The sequence below is a fragment of the Dermacentor silvarum genome, chromosome 3 (assembly GCF_013339745.2).
Source record: "Dermacentor silvarum isolate Dsil-2018 chromosome 3, BIME_Dsil_1.4, whole genome shotgun sequence".
Taxonomy (NCBI): Eukaryota; Metazoa; Arthropoda; class Arachnida; order Ixodida; family Ixodidae; genus Dermacentor; species Dermacentor silvarum.
In genome coordinates, this window is record NC_051156.1 from 25,700,467 (window position 1) to 25,722,844 (window position 22,378).

The following is a 22,378-nucleotide window of genomic DNA, read 5'->3' on the forward strand; positions in this document are numbered from 1 at the left end:
GTTCAGTTGTGGAGCGTGCCTTTGGTCTGATGAAAGGCCGCTGGAGATCGGTATTCACAAAGGCATTAGAAGTGTCTGTGTACAAGGCACCTGATGTTGTTGCCGCATGTGCAGCCATGCACAATGTGTGCATGCGGATGGGTGACATAGCTGCTGAAGAGCTTGTAGAGGACGACAACGGCGTTGATGACGTGGAGGATAACACGGAACCGCCATCCCAGGATCCAGAAGCAGCACAAAGGAGAGACCATGTGGCTGCCAAGATTTCCTGTCCAGTGCCATCTGGTGATCATGACTACCATAAGGTCGTCTAAGGCACGCCGTTTGACTGGCTGAAGGACAAAGTCGTCGTGCTTTTTTTAAACAGACAAATCAATATATTCTTGCAATTGACAAGGCTTTATTTCAATTCATTCTGAAAACTGCCATGTCACACATCATATGTTATATTAGTATAACAATGTCATAAGTTATCTTTATTTTATTGAAACAACTAAGCTCAACAATACAAAATAATTAAATAAACTCGCGCCATTACACAAAATTGTGTTAAGGCCAGGTCAACAATACAGTAGTGGTACATATGTTCATAATATGCATGAGAATAATAGTCCGCAGCACTTATGCAAGAAGCGTTAGATCTCAGATATTGTAGGGAAAACATTTCTAGGAAGGATTCAAAGCACGTAATGTACCCTACTGTCTCTGTTTGATGTGAGGTGTCAGCTGCGTGAATGCATGCTGCTTTTCCTTTCGTAAATAGCACCACAAGTGTATACAGGGCTAATTGAACATTGCTACAAAAGAAAAATTAGTGGATGAGAAACATATCCTTGTGAACTAACTGGTTATGGACATTTTATGGACATTTGAGTTGGTTATGGACAGTGTATGCAGTGTGCTGGGAATGAAACAAATAGTTATATTCTGAATTTGTTGATAATTTCATAAGTGCACACATTCAAGCAGCTGACACAGCAAACCAAACAGAGATTAGGGTACATTACGTGCCTTGCATCCTTCCTAGAAATTTTTTCCCTACAATATCTAAGATTTCAAACAATGTCTTAAGGGCAATGAGCAAGAAGATAAATATGTTTTTCATTGTTTTATATAATAGCTTATTAAGTAAAAAATAATTTTGTTGCGAAAATTTCAGACGCTAACAGTCACTTATGTTGACGTAACTTTGCATACGACACAAGTTACTGCTGACCACCTCTGTTCATAAAAAAATCGAACATGCGCCCCATCAATTCTGTCTGTTTTTCGACATTGCTGAGGATGCGATCCATCACATTTTCCTTTTTCTTTTTTTGTGTTGTGTCTTCACATCGGCGTTTTTTTACCGTTGGCTGCTCATCCTGCACGGAGCAAATAAAACATGTTTATGCACCCCGAGCCACAACTGTCACGAAATGCAAGCAAAAGGTTCAGGTGATTAGGGACCATGTGCACACAAAAAATCAGTCTATAGGCACATTTTCAATAACACAGCACTATATGAATCAGCACACCATCCAATGTTTCTACATCTAAAAAAAAATATAAACTCGTGGGTTACTTAATAGCAGGCGCTACTTGTTGCATTGTAAGATAAGAAATATGAATCTGTCAAATCTTTCCAGAATGTATAAAACAGCCTCTGATGTTCCATGGAGGCATAGCTGACTGACTATTTCAGATGACAGACAGTGTTTGAAGGTTAAAATCACGGACGCCATAAAAGCCCATGCATGAGTATGCTTTCAATAAGGTATGGTGTTACAACATGCTTTTAGACTGCACCAGCAGATGCATGCAAACGCTATTTTGCCACTCAGATCTGCAGCTACATGTTATGGGTTATAGATAGCTTAATTTCTTACTCCCGGTATGCATCAATGGCTCCCCACAAAACTTTAGCCCGCTCTCGTCCTAATTCTGTAAAGGGCACACAAGTACTACATAACGCTATAAGCAATGCATTTACATTAGATTCTTACTTTGAACATGGTTGCATATGTCTCTACTGTAAGTCATAAGCAATGATGCATTCCTAATAATTAACAAAACTACTTTGAAAAGCGCAACAGCTTTTCGAAAAACGATATAATTACAACAGTGCAGCCTTAAGATATACTCACAGTGTCTTCCCCATGCTCTTCGCCCTGGTCTCCAGATGTGGAGGCAATAAGCCGAGGTGGCGTTATTATCGCCCTCCCGGACATCAGACAATCCATCAGGTCAAAGAAAGGCCACAGGAGTTCACCCTCTTCATTTCCAGCTCCACTTGGTGGATTTTTTAGATCCTGAGGAGAGAAACAAGCCAGAAATAGTTGTACCGCGTTTTTAAATGAAGACTCTAGGTAGCATTTTAAAACAGCCATAATAACGGTTTCTTTGTTAGCAGGAGCTGCTAATTTTAGTTAGCAGCTATTTACTTCGCATACCCCGTTAACCCATGGTCGCCACCGCTGACGGCATGCGACCATGGGTTAACGGGGTATGCGAAGTAAATAGCTGCTAACTAAAATTGAAGAATTACCTTTTAAACATTCAATTTCAGTGGGCTCATCGCAATCGGGAAAAATGAAGCCAGCTCTCCGTTAAAGTCCTTTGTATCCGAAAAAATTTGGTTACCCGCTTGCTAGTGACATGGCTCGCCATTGCAGGCTCCAGCGACGTAAGGATTACAGGCGTGCACTGCACCCTCCCGCTTTGTTTCACGCGCATCTGACAGCCTCAATTCGTCGTGCGACAGTAGCAAAGGTAATCGCATTTTTCCCTGCAGATCCAGACAGCTGCTTCATAAGTTCATCTGACAATGATCAGCACTGCTGCTGGAAGTGTTGATTACCTTGTACTTTTTCAAGAGGTTAAGCCACTTCTTGCGGCACTGTTCGGGTGTGGCCCCCTGCAACCCTGCATCTTCAATAATTCGTCTGCAAGTGAATGAGATACTCAAATTACTTTGACACAATTCCTCATGTTGACTGAGTTTATAACAAACGTTTTCATGTCCAGCTACTGTTAAGTAATATACAACATTCTGTATTGATTGCATGCAACCAAACATGTAGCACCTGTGCATTGATCCCGCATATGTCACAAACAAATACAGCAATAACAAAAATAGATTACCAGGCTTCCTTAGAGCCTACAATTAAGTGTCGTGCTTTGGAAAGTACACACAACAATAGCGATTTAATGAAACACCAATAGCATAGTTTGGTCTTGCAATGCCACTGAGTGCTTTGCGTACTCGGTTAATTGTAATCAAGACACCACGTCCTTAGCAGCTAAAGGCAGATAGATGTCACTTGCTCGCTCTAGACGATCCATATATAACGCACCTTTATGATAGCCGATAACTAGGTACTAGGGTCCGCGAAAGACAGGAACATACAAAATGCTATTAGATCACGGATTTAGCTGTCATGGTAACAGTTTTCGTGTACACACGTAGTAACTATAAACGTTATAGCACGACGGCTACTTACAGCCAGCCTTGTTTTGCGGCGTTCCTTTTACCAGTGAAAAGGTGCTGGAGCTCATGTCGCCTAATGATCAGGCGCCTGGTTTGCTCCTCCGTAACTGTAATTATAATGAACGGATGAGTGCGCGCCACGACAGTTATTTCTCGCGTACAGAGGAATCTCTACTGACACCGACATATAATCAAGCAAGACAGCATTTCGCGCAAGAGCTACATATCAAAACACAAGCGCGCTCATGCGCTATCTCGCCTCTCGTACGTGTTGCGCATCTCGTTGTAAACACCGCAGTACGAACAGCCAACCAATAGGACACATGAACCTAAAACAGTGAAGGCAAAAAATCGTCGCCCTGCGGGACACTCACGTACTGCATGCGCCGATATCTCACAGACGTAGCCACTACGAAGCACCTTCCAAACTTACGTAACAGCGACTCGCGATTGAACCAATAATGCATTTCCAAGAAAGGAAGCCTGCAGCCACAAGCGCTAGCAGAATGAAGTGTATTTTCGGCTTACTCATCCCATGTTAAGCCCTTTTCGATACATTTCAGACGCTACCCTTTGCTACGTACAATGCCGAAAACATTCAAAATGCTCCCGCTGCGCCTTAAAAACAACTAATTCATTGTAGTTCAAATGTCTGCGTTATTCGTGGTCTAAAACACCCTAAGGTTACTTACATTTAAAAGCAGGAGCTTCGGTCATCACGGAAGATCGCAGCTCCAAACTAGTTGATGCAGACGAACTTCCCGCCGAGCTTCTAGGTTCCTCAGCCGCCATCTTGTTTGGACAGCAACGTAGCCTGCATCGTTTTTGTCTTCGATGCTGTCTTCGCGAAGCTATCTTCTTTGCCGGCTTCGTCAGAATTGGAACGAGACTTAAGATGGCCACTGTCCGCTTAGCTGTCTATTTAGCCGTCTAAGGCGAGTATTGGAACACACCCCAGGACAAGGTCGGCTACCGGATCGGGAGTTGAAGACGGCCGTCGGGTTCCGGACCCGAGCCACCAGGACTTCACCCGGCCGGGGCCTCCTGCCAACCCGTTCCTGGGAGTCGCCACTCTTCCTGATCGTCAACCGCTGACCGAGGCCGGCAAGCGTCTGCGCCCGTGGGCAGAACGAGAGCTGTCGGGCTACGGACCCGAGCTCTACGACCAGCTGCCCGGCCAGAACGCCGCCGCCGTCAACCCCTGCTGCCAAGCCGCCTGCCTTCCCGGGCATCGCCTACCTGCCCGACAATCAACTGCTGCTGCCCGAGGCCGGTGAGCGTCTGCGTCCGTGGGCAGAACCTGAGCTGTCGGGCTACGTGCCCGAGAGCCACGATCAGCTGCCCGACCAGAACGCCACCACCGTCGGCTCGTGCTGCCGAGCCGCCTGTCTTCTCCCTCCGAGCCAGAGCTGCCACGCTCTGGCAGCCTGTACGACGCTCCGACACAACGTCTTTTGGTGAGACCAACACCGCTTATCTCGTCGTCTCGTCTCCGCTTCGCCGCGTCGAGACTGTAGTGCATACGCACACCCGCAGCCTGCCCGAACTTGCCTCATATCATTAGCGTTCCAGCTACGTGTTTTCATGTTATCGTTGTGTGTTTGGTTTATGGTTTTCTTTTCCTTTTAGTTTTATTAAAAGTTTGTGTGTTTCCCAACAAACGGCTTTGTCCTCGATTGGGTTCTGGGAGGCTCCGCCTCAGAGAACCGCCAGAAAACATTAACACAAAAGAACCTGCATGTGGCGAGCATGAAAAATCTACGATTGGCCGTAAGGGGATTCCGGGTTTATGGAGTTTTGGCAAGCTGTAAAAGGCTGGGGCGGACCCGTTCCTGCACATTAATTTTAGATAAAGATTTCGAGAATTTGGGTGGTTTCGGAAAATTTCGACCAGCGTCTTATTCAGTACTGATTGGGTCCTTGTGGTGGGGTCCTTCTTTAATTTTTCGTAGTCTTGGCTGTTAAGGAGGGTGGAGGCCTTTTACTCGTAGTTCTGCATGTTTAACACGACGGTTGAGTTGCCCTTGTCCGCTGGTAGAATTACAATGTCCCCATCTTCCCTCAGTAATCGCAGCGCTCTTATTTCGTCAGATGACAAGTTTCTTTCTCTTCGGCGGTTGTTATTGCACCTTATTATGCCTATTGCTTTTATTCTGAGCGGTTCCCGTACTTTAGGGTCCAGCTGCTGGATGCCGCTCTCGAGGGCGGCGACAATCTTGGGCAGGGGGAGGTTATCTGTGGTGACGTTGAATTTATGACCTTTGCCAGGACTGAAGTCTCTTCTGTTGTGAGATTTCTCGATGATAAATTCGTTACTGTCTAACTGAACAAGTAACTCGGCGCAACATAAAATACAGAAACAAGAAAGGGACAAACAAGGACAAGCACTGCCCCACGTTCACTCACAATAGTTCTGAAAGGAATCTCGGGCTTATGTGTTTTTGCGGTAAAGAAAACCGTCAGACTGTTTTCTTTGCTGTTCCTGATTTGTTTAGCGAGGGTGGTCAAATCCAAGCTTTTGCAGAACTCAATGAACTTGGACTTGACCCTGACAGCACTCTTTCTGATAAGGACGAAATTCTTATTCACCGTCACCAACGCTTTATCATTGAACCGGCCTTTTGGCAGCACAACAAAACCGCCTTCCTTATCTGACTGCAAAAGCCTAAGCTCGTTATGTTTGAAAAACTTCACCACACCTTCTAGTCTCTTTATAGCACGAAAGTCTGTTACCCTGGTAGAACATTTTGAGATGCAGGTCATACCCTCCTTCAGGCATTGGTCATGGACGTCTTGGCTACACCTTGAAGATACGTCTCGGTTGAGCCCTACCAGGTCGTGGGGCCGGACGGGGGGAGGAACTGCATAATTAGGGCCTTTTTCGAGTATACTCGAAATGCCCTCAGGAAGCGACACTTCGTCTAATACGACCACAGGCTTCCCCTGAGTGGGCCGATAGGTATTTGAAGACATCAGAATAAAGTTGAGCATGGTCCTCCACCTGGTCTCCGTGAGCTGGGCCGCAAGTAGTCTGAACTCACGCAGCTTCCTGCACGCTAGCCAGTCCGGATTATCGTGGTGGCACACTACACGCAGCCAGTCTTGCAAAAGGCGGACTTGGTGCCAGAGCTCAGACTTCAAGAGTTTGCAAAGCCTCTTGAGGTGTCCCCAAGACGGCTTCACCGTACCAAACAGACCACAAACATCTTGAGGGTATAATCCTTTCCGGACACAGAAGGCATAAAACCTGGCCCTGCATGTGGCTTCGACGATGTGGGACAGAAGAACGTCGGTGACCGAAGACTGCTGAGGATACACACAAAAGGAAGGGAAGGGTTACTGTGTGCCTGTCCAACATTCCTGGTTTTTCGGTTTGCTTGATTAAAGAAGAGAGTTTTTGTAGCGTTAGCTACACTGGCCTAGCCAAGCCCGTTTCGCGCGGCACATCAAGAGCCGTGCTGCGCATGCACAGGGATCAGTGATGTCACACGGCTTGCGCACCGGAGCCACCGGAGCCGGCACCTCTCGCGCACTCCGCCGCCGCCGCGCGCGACTCACCGCCGCCGGTCTGCGCATTCCAGAGGAGTGACGTCGTAGCCGTGGTAGACGCACTGGCGCCGGCGCGCGCTCGCTGTGCAGTCGCCGTCTGACACTGCGCTGGAGCCGCTGCGCTTCTGACTGGCGTTTGCCAGTGTGGTATAGCCATAGAGAAGGAGAGCGCAAATGCTGCTCAACAGCGCAGAAAAACGGAGAAGCTTGACTCATCGGATCCCGAAGTAGTTGCCTGGCAATTAGCGGTTGAGCGTAGGAAGAATGAACAGAAGAAGGCTAAACGTGCTGCGGAGACACTGGACCAAAGGGACGAACGTCTAGCAAAGCGGCGTCGCCAGGAGGCTGAGCGACGTGCCCGACCACCCCTGCAGCAACAACAAAGCGCCGTCGATGACGTCAAGGCTCGCCGATCGACTGAATATACTGTGAAACTCAGCGAAAGCGCCAGTGCGACTCGGACCTTCAGCTGAACCTTTGCTAACGCTACGTATATCCTGGCATAGCCGAGCTAAGCCACTGCAACTATTTTTTCTTCTGCGTTTCGCGGTGTTTCTTTTCATATGAGGACCCAATGGTCTTCGCAAACGAATCAATTGATGAAAAAAGATGGGGTACCTTGTGTTCGAGCTGTCTTCTGGCGAAGAACGCGTCGACTTCTTTCTTCCTAATCACTGTGTGGCACTCGTGTATCCGCGCTGTCAGCAGTCTTTGCTGAGCCTTGTTGATAATGTCCCGGCCTTCCGCTGTGTTGATAGGTTGACGCAGCTGGAGACTTCGTGGAACGATGTTTTGGTCTTTGCATTTCCGGGTGAAGTCTAAGTGGGTCTTGAAGGTGGAGATGCCTTTCAGGGCTTTGATATAGTTCTTTGCAAGTTGCACTCTCTCTTGTCCGAAGTCTGCACCTATAGACTTGAAGCTAAACATTTCGACAGAATTACCTGTCTGGTTGGGATAATTATTAAGACTTAGAGATTGACTCCAACCAAATAAGGAAATTTATTAGCCCGACGTTGCGGAACCAATTCGGCTCGTTTTTCAGGGGGTATTCTTCCGAGGTGGTGGTGTTCCGCTTTTAAAAGGTCCGTCGTAACAAAGGAGAGGAAGGGGAGAGAGCGTAAGGTGCGGAGACATTTGGCAGGGCACCTGTTCTAGACAGACAAAATAGGTGGTGGGGTGGGGTGGGGGGGGGGCTTCGGCGTCGCTGGTCGGCTGGGTTGACCGATGCTGGGTGCCCTTTAGTCGCGGGAATGCGTTGACGAGGGACAGGGGGGGGGGGGACGAGTTGTTTTGGTGTTGCTGACCTAGAGCGGGGGGTCCTTTCTTCCCTTTGTCGCGTTTGCAAGGCCATGAACATACAAAGAAGGAAGAATGCCCTTCACGCGGTTTATATTGCCCGCCGTGTTCTGAATGTGCCAGGACTCGAGTAGTAGCCTTTTTCGCCAGTTTGTCTCTGTTTGAAGGATTTGGGTTTCTTGGGAAAAAATCCTGTGGTCGGCGTCTTCGGAATGTTCGGCGACGGCGCTGCGTATTCGGTTGAATGTTCTGACGTAGTTTTCATGTTGTCTGATTCTTTCATTTAGATTTTTGGTTTCCCCGATGTACGACGCCGGACTGTCGCCACAGCTGATTTTATAGACGACGCCTTGAGCTTTTTCTTTTGGTGGACGGTCTTTTGGTTTAGGAATGAGGATATTGAAAGTGTTCATCGGTTTATGCGCGACTTTGAGGCCTTCTTTTTTCAACATTCGGCTGAGAGCTTCGCTGGTACCTTTAACGTAAGGGATGGACACTCGTTTCTGTGGTCGAGGGGGAGTCAACGGTTGGAGGTCTGGTAGTCTGTTTTTTTCTTTTTTGTTGTCGGGTTGTTTTTCGAATGAATTCCGTTGTATAGCCGTTCCTTTTGAGTTCGTTGACAACCGTTCTCCTTGCATTCTTTTGATCGGATTCCAATGTGCAATGAGTTTCGACTCTTTTCAATAAAGAATTTACGACTGATGACTTGTGGTTTGCCGGATGGTTGGATGAGAAGTGTAGGTAGCGGCCTGTGTGGGTTGGTTTTCGGTAGACTGAGAATTTTAGATTGCCGTTGGTTCGTGTAACTTGTACATCTAGGAATGGTAGCGATCCGTTTTGTTCGCGCTCCGACGTGAACGACGTTCCGACATGTTCGCGCCCCGACGTGCATATCCGGGTCTATGGAATTTGAATGGCATGCAGGTTTTCGACTTGCGACTCCTTCACGATACAGAAGCAATCATCCATGTACCCGAGGAAAACTTTTGGCTTCGCGGAAAAAGTACTCAGAGCTCTGTCTTCGATATTTTCCATAGTTAGGTTAGCCATGGTGACGGAAATTGAGGCCCCCATGGGAGTTCCTTTCACCTGCTTGTAGTAGCTGCCTCGGAAGGTGAAGTAGGTATTTGATAGGCATAGCTCGAGAAGGCGACAGAGCTCGTCTACATTCAAGGGGGTTCTCTCGTCGAGTGTGTCGTCGCGTTCCAGGGCATCCCTTGTTGCGGATATAGCTAACTGAATGGGTACTCTGGTGAACAAAGAGATCACATCAAAAGAGACCAGGCATTCATCATCTTCGAGGCGTACATTTAATTTGAGCTTGATGAAGTTTTCGGGGTTGCGCACGTGGGATGCTGCCCTTCCAGTGAGTGGTGATATAATCTGGTGCAAGTATGTGGATAGTGATCGAAGTGGGGAGCATGAAAAGTCTACAATTGGCCGTAAGGGGATTCCGGGTTTATGGAGTTTTGGCAAGCCGTAAAAGGCTGGGGCGGACCCGTTCCTGCACATTAATTTTAGATAAAGATTTCGAGAATTTGGGTGGTTTCGGAAAATTTCGACCAGCGTCTTATTCAGTACTGATTGGGTCCTTGTGGTGTGGTCCTTTTTTAATTTTTCGTAGTCTTGGCTGTTAAGGAGGGTGGACGCCTTTTCCTCGTAGTTCTGCATGTTTAACACGACGGTTGAGTTGCCCTTGTCCGCTGGTAGAATTACAATGTCCCCATCTTCCCTCAGTAATCGCAGCGCTCTTATTTCGTCAGACGACAAGTTTCTTTCTCTTCGGCGGTTGTTATTGCACCTTATTATGCCTATTGCTTTTATTCTGAGCGGTTCCCGTACTTTAGGGTCCAGCTGCTGGATGCCGCTCTCGAGGGCGGCGACAATCTTGGGCAGGGGGAGGTTATCTGTGGTGACGTTGAATTTATGACCTTTTGCCAGGACTGAAGTCTCTTCTGTTGTGAGTTTTCTCGATGATAAATTCGTTTCTGCGTGCCTGTCAAACATTCCTGGTTTTTCGGTTTGCTTGATTAAAGAAGAGAGTTTTTTTCTTCTGCGTTTCGCGGTGTTTCTTTTCCTCTGAGGACGCAATGGTCTTCGCAAACGAATCAATTGATGAAAAAAGATGGGGTACCTTGTGTTCGAGCTGTCTTCTGGCGAAGAACGCGTCGACTTCTTTCTTCCTAATCACTGTGTGGCACTCGTGTATCCGCGCTGTCACCAGTCTGTTGAGCCTTGTTGATGATGTCCCGGCCTTCCCCTGTGTTGATAGGTTGGCGCAGCTGGAGACTTCGTGGAATGATATTTTGGTCTTTGCATTTCCGGGTGAAGTCTAAGTGGGTCTTGAAGGTGGAGATGCCTTTCAGGGCTTTGATATAGTTCTTTGCAAGTTGCACTGCCTCTTGTCCAAAGTCTGCAGGTATAGACTTGAAGCTAAACATTTCGACAGAATTACCTGTCTGGTTGGGAAATTGATTAAGACTTAGAGAATCACTCCAACCAAATAAGGAAATTTACTAGCCCGAACCAATTTCGGAACCAATTCGGTTCCTTCTTCAGGGGGTATTCTTCGGAGGGGGCGGTGTGCCGCTTTTAAAAGGTCCGTCGTAACAAAGGAGAGGAAGGGGGAGAGAGCGTAAGGTGCGGAGACACTTGGCAGGGCACCTATTCTAGACAGACAAAATAGGTGGTGGGGGTGGGGTGGGGGGGGCTCTAAAGGGCGCCCAGCATCGGTCAACCCAGCCGACCAATGACGCCGAAGCCCCCCCCCCCCACCACCTATTTTGTCTGTCTAGAGCAGGTGCCCTGCCAATCGTGAAGGAGTCGCAAGACCTACTTCACCTTCCGAGCAGCTACTACAAGCAGGTGAAAGGAACTCCCATGGGGGCCTCAATTTCTGTCATCATGGCTAACCTAACTATGGAAAATATCGAAGACAGAGCTCTGAGTACTTTTTCCCCGAAGCCAAAAGTTTTCCTCAGGTACATGGATGATTGCTTCTGTATCGTGAAGGAGTCGCAAGTCGAAAACCTGCAGAGCCATTTAAATTCCATAGACCCGGATATACAGTTCACGTCTGAGCGCGAACAAAACGGAACGTTACCATTCCTAGATGTATAAGTTACACGAACCAACGGCAATCTTAAATTCTCAGTCTACCTAAAACCAACCCACACAGGCCGCTACCTACACTTCGCATCCAACCATGCGGCAAACCACAAGTCATCGGTCGTAAATTCTTTATTGAAAAGAGTCGAAACTCATTGCACATTGGAATCAGATCAAAAGAATGAAAGGAGAACGGTTCTCAACGAACTCAAAAGGAACGGCTATACAACGGAATTCATTCGAAAAACAACCCGACAACAAAAAAGAAAAAACAAACTACGAGACCTCCAACCGTTGACTCCCCCTCGACCACAGAAACGAGTGTCCATCCCTTACGTTAAAGGTACCAGCGAAGCTCTCAGCCGAATGTTGAAAAAAGAAGGCCTCAAAGTCGCGCATAAACCGATGAACACTTTGAATATCCTCATTCCTAAACCAAAAGACCGTCCACCAAAAGAAAAAGCTCAAGGCGTCGTCTATAAAATCAGCTGTGGCGACTGTCCGGCGTCGTACATCGGGGAAACCAAAGATCTAAAAGAAAGAATCAGACAACATGAAAACTACGTCAGAACATTCAACCGAATACGCAGCGCCGTCGCCCAACATTCCGAAGACGCTGACCACAGGATTTTTTTCCAAGAAACCCAAATCCTTCAAACAGAGTCAAACTGGCAAAAAAGGCTACTACTCGAGTCTTGGCACATTCAGAACACGGCGGGTAATATAAACCGCGTGAAGGGCATTCTTCCTTCTTTGTATGTTCATGGCCTTGCAGACGCGACGAAGGGAAGAAAGGACCGCCCGCTCTAGGTCAGCAACACCAAAACAACTCGTCCCCCCCCCCCTGTCCCTCGTCAACGCGGTCCCGCGACTAAAGGGCGCCCAGCATCGGTTAACCCAGCCGACCAGCGACGCCGAAGCCCCCCCCCCCCCCCCACCCCACCACCTATTTTGTTTGTCTAGAACAGGTGCCCTGCCAAATGTCTCCGCACCTTACGCTCTCTCCCCCTCTTCCTCTCCTTTGTTACGACGGACCTTTTAAAAGCGGCACACCGCCACCTCCGAAGAATACCTCCTGAAGAAGGAGCCGAATTGGTTCCGAAACGTTGGGCTAGTAAATTTCCTTATTTGGTTGGAGTCAATCTCTAAGTCTTGATCCTTTATAGCTGTAGTACGGTCCACGCAGTCGCAGAAACGGCCTAGTAGTGGGTGTGGAAACCCAGTAGGTGTAGATAATGCCCTCAGTCTGGACGATGGCGGGTGATGGCGCTGGCAGTTCAACTGTGCTTGAGCTTTGAAGCCCCTTGATCGATGATGTAGTGCGCGATCGCCGCAGCTGGCCTTGTATTGCCTGTGAGACAAGTAGAACGTCAGTGTGTGCACTGTCTGCGGCTTCTTCTGCCAAAATAGAGCTTTATCAAGAGACACAAAAACATTCCTGCAAATAAGGATTACCAGCAATAACTAGGACGCATTGCGCTACCTGTAGCTCGAGAAAGCGCTCGCGAAAGGTAAACCGTTTACTAACGTTGACATCTGGCGTGTGACCAGAGTGCCATTAAGCACGACCTGTAGTCCCTTTCTTTTGGAGGCGATGATCCTTCATCGGCTTGATCCAACATCGTCTGTTTACGCCGAAACCACAAAACGACTGGGGTGTTCCACATATGTTGACGACATTTAAACAGGGGCTACACCAGCGGGCTTTGAACGACCTAAGCGTTCTTGGCACACAATTGATGTAGTCTTCGGAGTTACCTCTCCGACAACTAAGAAGAGCACTGAAGGTCCACGGATTGATATAGCATCCTGACATCAACGTATTCTCGTTTAGCCCGGAAAACGCTATGGGGCTTGTTCAGCAAAGAACCGATACCAAGCGATTCATGCTCTTGACGACCTATCGCCTATACGATCTTTCGGCATATTAACCCTTTCGCAACAAGGATGAAGATTTGTTTTCCATAACTTTGGTGGAAAGGTGTCAACTGGGAAGAACAGCTGCCGCACGACGCTGTACACGAACAGAACAATCGTTGTAATGAACTTGCACAGCTATGCAATATTGAAGTTCCTCATTTCTACCCAGGAACTTCAACATGGACCTGGCGACAAGCAGCCACTGCACCTTATCGCTGAAGCTAGTAAGTTACCCTACGGCGCCGTTTGCTACATTTGCACAGCAGGAAATATGAACGACAAAATATAAACAATAATCTTGTGCCAGTCCATGTCGGCGCCAGTGAATCAGATCTTAAAAGTCCTTAGGGGCATGGTAAAGTACTCCAGGTGGTCCAAATGATTCCGGAATTGTGATCAGCGTGCCTCATAATCAAATCGTGGTTTTGGCACATAAGCCCCCATATTTTGAAAAAGTCACCGTCAACATATGCGACAGGCAAACTTTGATTGTTGCTGGAAACTGCATTGAATAGTTGTGTAACATTTATTGACATCTTTATGGTGTTTTTGCGCGCCCTCTTGCAAGTTGGATGGCACCACATAAAGCGCAAATGAAGTATAGAACAGGCACTGTCTGTCTAGTACATATAGATAAAAAAAGCAGTGCGCAAATGCAAAAATTCGCATGAAAAACACGTAGTTTTTTATACTGCTACTCTTCTGCTGTATACATAATTTGGATTTGAAAAACAAAAATAATTTTCCAATTTAGCAAGAGTCATGTTTAATCTTTCTTGAGCATTTACTGCATATAGTGCCGATCTTTCTATCACTAGAGCTCTTGTCCAATTCCCGGTATATATCTGGGCACTTCCGTACCCATTTCAGTGGTTTTGAGTGTTAATGTTTTCTCGCTGAGCCAATGCCATTTTTGCTGAGTCATGTTCATTACTTTGGCTTGTACCGCCGTCCTTTAGTGCTTCCTTCACTTAGTACCCACGTGCAAACCCATCGCAGTGGCTTTTGAGTGTTAATTTTTTGCCGAGTCATTGTCACTTTTGCAGAGTCATACTCATGACCATCACTTCTACCATCATCCTTTAGTGTTTCCTTCCCTTAGAACCCACGTCGAATCCCTTTCAGTGGTTTTTGAGTGTTAACTTTTTTGCCGAGTCATTGTCACTATTGCAGAGTGCTATGCTATAGTGTGTCCTTCAGTTAATTAGTGCCCACATCCGAACTCATTTCAGTGGTTTTTGAGCGTTAATCTTTTTTTGTTGAGTCATTGTCATTTTTGCTGAGTCATGCTCATGACTATCACTTCTACCATCATCATTTAGTGTTTTCTTTCCTTAGTACCCACGTCGAATCCCTTTCAGTAGTTTTTCAGTGTTAATATTTTTCGCTGGGTCATTGTCATTTTAGGCGGCTGTTTCGTGACCTACATGACACGCATGTCATGACATGCATGAAATGTCACAGCGTGTTTGTCATGCACTGTTGTCATACTATGCCAATTTTGGTACCTACCAAGTTAACGAAACGACCACGAGAGCACCAAGACATACGCAGCTAGATAGGTAGATATATACATACTGTCAAAGTGGCAAATGTTCGCAAAGAAATGCTTCGCATTTAAAGTGACAGTGACTCAGCAAAAAGAGATTAACACTCAGAAACCTCTGAAATGGGTTCGGACGCGGGCACTAATTAAGTGAAGGAAACGCTAAGGATAATGGCCGAAGTCATAGTCATGAGCATGACTCATCAAACATAGACAATGACTTAGCAAAAAAAGATTACTACTCAAAAACCACTGAAATCAGTTCCGACAGGGGTACTAAGTGAAGGAAACACTAAAGGATAATTTAAGAAGTCATAGTCATGAGCATGACTCAGCAAAAATGACAATGTCTCAGCAAAAAAGACTAACACTCAAAAACCACTGAAATGGGTTCGGACGTGGGTACTAAGTGAAGGAAGCACTATAGCATAATGGTAGAAGTCATAGTCATGAGCATGACTCAGCAAAAAATGACAATGACCCAGCAAAAAAGATTAACACTCAAAAACCACTGATATCAGTTCCGACGTAGGTACTAAGTGAAGGAAACACTAAAGGATAAGGGTAGAAGTCATAGTCATGAGCATGGCTCAGCAAAAATGACAATGACTCAGCGAAAAAAGATTAACACTAAAAACCACTCAAATGGGTTCTGACGCCATAATAAGTGAAGGAAACACTAAAGGATGATGGTAGAAGTCATAGTCATGAGAATGAATGAGCAAAAACAACGACTCGGCAAAAAATTACACTCAAAAACCACTGAAATGAGTTCAGACGTGTGTACTAAGTGAAGGAAACATGAAACGATGGTAGGTAGAAGCCATAGTCATGAGCATGACTCGGCAAAGATGACAATGACTCAGCGAGAGAACATTAATGCTCAGAATCCACTGAAATGGGTTCTGATATGGGTAATAAATCAAAGAAACACTAAAGGATGATAGTAGAAGTCATAGTCTTGAGCATGACTCAGCAAAAATGACAATGACTCAGCGAGAAAACATTAACACTGAAAAACAGCTGAAATGGGTATGGAAGTGGGTACTAAGTGAAGGAAAATGCTAAAGGTTGATGGTCGAAGTCATAGTCATGAGCACAACTAAGGCTTTCGCCTGAGGTCTCTTAGGCCTAGCTAAAGGGACTCCTGAGAAACTTATGACATGAATATCATGACATGCGTGTGATGCAGGTCATGAAACAGCCGCCTACGTCTTGGTGCTCTCATGGTCGCTTTGTTAACTTGGTAGGCTTCCCACACACTGCTTTGCATAACATCGATTCCCAGAGGGCAAATACACGCAGAATTGCCGCGTGACTGGCCGCTCGAGGCACTTTGCTTGTATTCGCGGGCTTCTTTCACGCTGGGAAAACACTTTTATGTAGCAGCAGAAAGCAGTATCGATAGTTTTTCATGTCGCTCTACAATTTTCTCATTGACACTTTGGTAATTAGGGCAGTACTTGTCAAATTTTATAATTATTTACAATTAGCTAATTAAATCTCAGCAACGAAAAAATTACTAGCGGCTACTCCACTGTACTAGAAACAATACACACTAGGTTTGCTTCGCGGGACGCCATTCCTCTTTTTTTTTTCAATCGTGCTGCGTATTAGTGGTGAGAAGTTGGAGTGGTGCCCTCTACGAGTGACGTCACCGCCGGGACGGCGCTCGCTCGGCTGCTGCGCGCGCTCGTTCCCTTCGTGCATGCTTGGGGTATTGGTGGCTCGAGCTGGACTTATTGAAGGATATGCCGGCTTATTTTTACTGTCGTGCCTGAACGGCAGTTTCTTCTTCCAAACCGCAAGTGGTAAAAACTTGTGGCGTGGATATCGCAAGCTATGTAGGGGTCTACTGGTTTTGCAAAGCGCATATGCGCAGTGTCTGTCCATAAACTTTGCGTAAAAGGAATGTCTGCAATTTCAACACACGAAGTTGTTTATGATGCTTCGAAAACACTTAACATTTCCTTAGTGCTTAGCTATCAGAGACATTGCATTTTGCAAGGAAGAAAAATCTTGATATTGTTATTTGATGTCAATATCATGGTATTCGTGAAGTATATACATACTATACGTGTATACGTGTTAGAAGGAAACTGCACAGCTAATCTTTTATGATGATTCTTATTACTATGGTGAGTTGTTCTAGTCAAATATGGCAGCTTTATTCATGCGTAAAAGGAACAGTTAGGCCCATATTTTGCATGATAATGTTTCCTAATACTTTCACCGCTCTCTGAAACAGGCACCCAGAAAACGCATTGCTCATGGCTGTTAACATGACGGCGCGTCACGTATAGTATGTATATGCTTCACGAATACCATAACAACAATCACCTGAAAGAACAGTTTCATGGTTAAGATCGAGAGCCTATTAATTTCAAGCGAGAAAATGTTTCATAGTGACCCTCAGTTGCATTTATCGATTTCGTGGCACAGCCCTTACGCAACTAAATCTACCGACTGTCGTTATGGCGAGGCATGAATTAATTGCGAAATCCATCAGTTCACTACAACTTCGAATTGAAACCATGAAGCAGTTCTTTAAGCGCCAATTGGAAAGCCTAAGGTATACTCGAGGCTACACAGCTCAGCTTATGCTGCGCTGACGAGGAAAGTTCAAACGCCTTCTGCCTCACCATGTATCGATCCTGCGTTGTTTAACTACACAAACTGAGAACTATTCGCTTCGTGAGTATATGAAAGAGAACCTCACATACCCGCCTATTACAGAAGACACCACAAGCCTCAAATGAATTACTTGATTTTTGACTTCCACAGAGGAATAATGATATCTTCAATAAGCCCATACTGCTATTGAATGAGGCTTCAGATTCTTTCTAGCTGCAGCCGTATACGGTCCGAAAGGCATATTTCACTAAAAAATATGGCCGAGCAGCCTGTGTCAGTTCTCCAAACAGATTCGTGATGTCTGTTCCTCAAGAAACAAGCAGCAGAAATTGCGCAAGTCAGCTAGTTGAACGAGTAGCACGGAGCAGTAAATAAATATTGGTACATTCCTTTGCGTATTCTGCAAATAGTTGTAAGCCTCAATTAGGTTTAGTTCAAATTACCGCCACTTAAAATTAACCGATGAAGAACGACCTAATTTTGAGAAGCAGTTGAAGAAACAAGTGGTGCTGGTTGAATCGAAACTGCAGTGTCAGGTCCTCGTGTAACTGCCGAGCGTTTCTGTGAAGAAATGAAAAATGAGATATTATACCATGAGCTACTCGTCATAAGCAAACACGTTTTAAAGGGTTAAAATCAAAGTAAATGTAGCAGTCATATATAGTGACATGCTCTTTGCATTACTGCAGGTAGGGTATCCTAACTGGATTTTTATGTGCTATGTTTATGCGTTTATGCTTTTATTAGTCACGTGCTATTTATGCTTTTTTATTAATCCCTCGATCTGCAAAGTCTAGATCCGCGCATGAGAAACACGCAATGGGCTGGTCTGAGCTCCTTCGGTTGGCACTGCAGCGTTGCCCTTGAAAAACAAATTGTCGTCTAGGAAATAAGCTCTTTAAATAAGTTTGCGCGAACAAAGACGTCGTAAAAATGTATTTCAGATGACCGTCATAAGTATACAAGCACAGGGAACTCACTATCTATAATCTCACTATCAGGGAGGGAGCAGTCTACCTGACTGGAGCAGTATTTTTTTATTTGGGGTGTTGCTACGCTGCGCTCCGCAACACCCCAACGACCGCCGCTTCGCGTCGGCGCCCGGCACCACGGCTGCCGCCGTGGCACCAGGGTTCACGCGACCGCGCTGGCAAACAGTGAGAGAAGAAAAGTGAAAAGCGTGATATTAAAAAAATTGTAGCCCGAGCGGGTTTCGAACCCGCGTACGCGGGTCCCGAAGCGAGCGCCGTAACCACTCGGCCATACAGCCACAATTTTTTTTTCTTTCATGGTATTTAATACATTAACATGTCATCCAATAAAACATTCACTAATTGTGCATAGTCATAGAAAGGTGGGTACAATGAGTCACACACAGAAAAACAGAAGCACTGTTCCGCTTTAATCGGCCATACAGCCACGCTTCCATGGGTTGCATTCGTGCAAACCATATCATTGCGTTCGAGCGCCCTCGAACGGAACCACCTAAAAACGCGGTACGTGCGAGCGGCGCAGCGTGGCGCCAGCGGTCAAACGCTGTACCTACTAGCAAATGTAGTGTTGCTTCCCAGCGCCCGAACAGCAGCAGACGACAGGCGCGAGTCCGTGCCCTGACGTCACGCGAGCGGCGCTCGCAGCGCCCCTGTAGGCCGTTCTCGGTGCTAATAGATACTGTAAAAGTGGCAAATGTTCGCAAAGAAGTGCGTCGCATTTAGAATGACAGTGACTCAGTAAAAAAAAATATTAACACTCAAAATCAACTGAAATGGATTCTGACGTGGGTACCAAGTGAAGGAAACACTAAAGGATAATGGTAGAAGTCATAGTCATGATCATGACTCCGCAAAACAAGATTAGCACTAAAAAACCTCTGAAATGGGTTTGGACGTGGGACTAATTAAGTGAAGGATAATGGTAGAAGTCATCGTCATGAGCATGACTCAGCACAAAAAAAAACATTACCACTCAAAAACCACTCAAATCAGTTCCGACGTGGGTACTAATTGAAGGGAACACTAAAGGATATTGTGAGAAGCCATAGTCATTAGCGTGACTCAGCAAAAAAAGATTGACACCCAAAAACCACTGAAAGGGGTTCTGAGGTGGGTACTGAAGAAAGGAAGCACTAAAGGATGGTGGTAGAATTAGAGCACTTCACGGGCCGATTTTTTCAGCCCGGGCCCGGCCCGAGCCCGTTTCTACATTGGGCTGCCCGCCCGAGCCCGACCAAAACATTTATGGCGGGGCCCGGGCCCGGTCCAGGCCCGGAAATAATCTACGTTACCCGCCCGGCCCGGCCCGCCACCCCTTTACCTTACGCCCGAGCCCGGCCCGAGCCCGGCTCGAAACTGGCCCGAACCCGGCCCGAGACCGAAAAAAGACCACCGAGCGGCATTAAAAAATAAGGAAGAGAATGAAATTAAGGCATAAATACATGTCATATGCAATTATGAACACCATTTGAGCGGTCTGAACGCAAATAGCAGCGCGCAAAGTAGCACGAATCCAATCCACTTCTATCGCAGAGCCGCCCCAGCCGCTCGTCGCAGTCAACCGTCTAGCCGAAGCGCAGCCACCACCGGTCGTTATGGATGGACTAAATGGAGAAAGAAAGCTCCTCAATGGTGAAGAGTAATGCGCTGCTGTTAGGCGACCGGTTGAGAACATGCGTGCAATCATGGATAGACGAGTGCCATATTAACGCGAGAGCGTTTAGGACCCCGTGTCACAGAAAATCCGGCATCGGCATTGGCGCCCGCGGCCGAGGAAATCATCCCCAACCACGTTTAGGCATGCCACACCATTCTATCATTATTGTTGCTCATACCTTGTCTCGCATTCTCGGCTAGGCTATTCCTCGGAATTTTGAGAATGACAATCCACAAACAAATGTCATAAAACAAAATACCCACAGCGCATGCCTTTTATGTTAAATCTTCTCAGACTGAAATACACTTAAATCTTGTTATAGCGAAACGGTTTATAACGAAAGAATCTTAATTCTCCTTGAAAGTCTCCATAGAAACCCATGTATCTAAAATTTAGTTTTAACGAAAGCGTTTCATACTGATCAAGGGATATAACAAAAAATTTTCGTTCCAAAATGACAATTAACCGCCCACTTTGCACACAAACTACTGATTTGCAACAAGACGGCAAGTTGGGCCAGTTGGTTGGAATTCATCGTAAGGATAGTAACAGCGCAAACAAGACACGGACAAACCAAACGCTGTGAGTACGTGAGCCAAACGAAACGCTGTGTAAACGTTCGACTTAGGGAGCATGAGCTGTCTCTTCAAGGGGTTGTGCCACTTCATCTTCCGGAGCAATGCAAGTCCTGCGGGTGTCGCCCCCTTTTTGACAAGGCTTCTATCACGTTTAAACACACTAACCAATTGACAAGAGAAATCGCTGAGGCATACAATATAACGATTAGGGCTCTTCATGACAAGGAATTTTATTACTTCTGCAACTCTTGATTATGCCTAGTTTGTCACCACGGCCTCGATGTATCACTGTGCCTTGCGCAGTGATACATGGTTCTTTGAATTTGGTATATATGTTAGACGGTTCTTCGATAAAATATCAGTTGAGAGTCAGCGCCGTGTTGTCGATTTTCCTTCCTTTTGTCCGTGTCTTGTTTGCGCTGTTACGATCCTTACGATGAAATACTGATTTGTTAAAATGCGCGGTGCTTTGCGGGCCTCTTAATGTACCAGTGTAAATCTCCCGCTGCTGCGCTGCACCGGCAACGCTCCAAGCCAAGCCAAGCTGACCAAGCTAGCCAAGCCAAACTGGCCCAGACTAACTTCTGTTAGCGTGCTGTGCGCACTCGTTTGCTTCGTTTCGGAAGCGGGCGTAGGTCGGTCAGCCGGTTTGCTTTTTACGTCGTGTTGCCGGTTACACGGCAGGAATATATATGAGTGACTGTAGCAGCTGCTCGAAGCGAAAACGGAAAGTTATCACTCTGGATCAAAAGGCAGCCATAATTAGAGTTGTTGCATCAGGGACGAAGAAAACGCAAGTGGCCAAGAACTTTGGCATCGCGCCGTGCCCACTTTCTACAATTCTCAGCAGCAAAGAAGTCATCACTGGCGCTGTTGCGCGCGGCGTAAAAGGTACGCGGAAGAAGCTTCGGTCTTCTGCCTTTGAAGTAGTGGAAGAGGCGCTGTTCAAGTGGTTTTTGGAAGCATGGGTTGCTCATTTGCCCGTGAGTGGGGCACTACTCCAGAGAAAAGCCAGAGACTTCTCAGCAGCAGCTGCTGCTGAGAAGGCCATCCTCACTTGCGGACGATGCAGCAGCGAAGCATCACAGACTTTTTCGCGCCGTCTACTTGAAAGGCTACGTGGTTAGCGCCGAGCACAATAAAATCAACTCTTGTGTTTTTGTGTTTGATCCCAGTTTTTCGTTGTTTTCGATTAGCACTTTACAGTAGATACAGCAACTCGGCTGCGACTGGAGCTAATACCTCCGTGACGACTTACCTGTAATTAGCTGTGTAATAATTAGTCAGTGGCTATAACAAACTAATGGTTATAACGAAAAAAGCTTGGCGCACGTTCGACTTCGTTATAACGAGATTTAAGTGTATTAAAAGTGCGAAACATACGGAAACCTGAAAATGATGCAATTTCTTTGGCGCGGTTGTGCACTATCTCCGGGATCGGCCCACACAAGAGGCCGCGTTTCCACCAGAAAGCTCCCCTACGTGCATAGCGTTCGCCGCCAGTGTTTGCCAGTAACCATTACGGTTGCATAAGCTGCAGTCGTCGGGAGCCATGAGTAGCAGTCAGAGAACTTTGAATGCTATCGCGTTCCACTCTTAAAAGCGAAGCTTAAACGTCCCCCCAATTTT

General features: G+C 46.4%; 1 protein-coding gene across 1 annotated transcript; it reads right to left on the bottom strand.

Moving 5' to 3' along the window:
- Nucleotides 1-437: 437 nt before the first annotated feature.
- Nucleotides 438-4,418, bottom strand: LOC125943743 (uncharacterized). Its single transcript, XM_049663252.1, has 5 exons — nt 4,162-4,418; nt 3,483-3,576; nt 2,840-2,924; nt 2,127-2,291; nt 438-1,364 (listed from the first exon to the last, which is right to left on the bottom strand). The coding sequence occupies exons 1-5, from the start codon at nt 4,259-4,261 to the stop codon at nt 1,206-1,208; spliced, it is 603 nt and encodes a 200-aa protein (XP_049519209.1). The 5' UTR covers nt 4,262-4,418; the 3' UTR covers nt 438-1,205.
- Nucleotides 4,419-22,378: the final 17,960 nt, after the last annotated feature.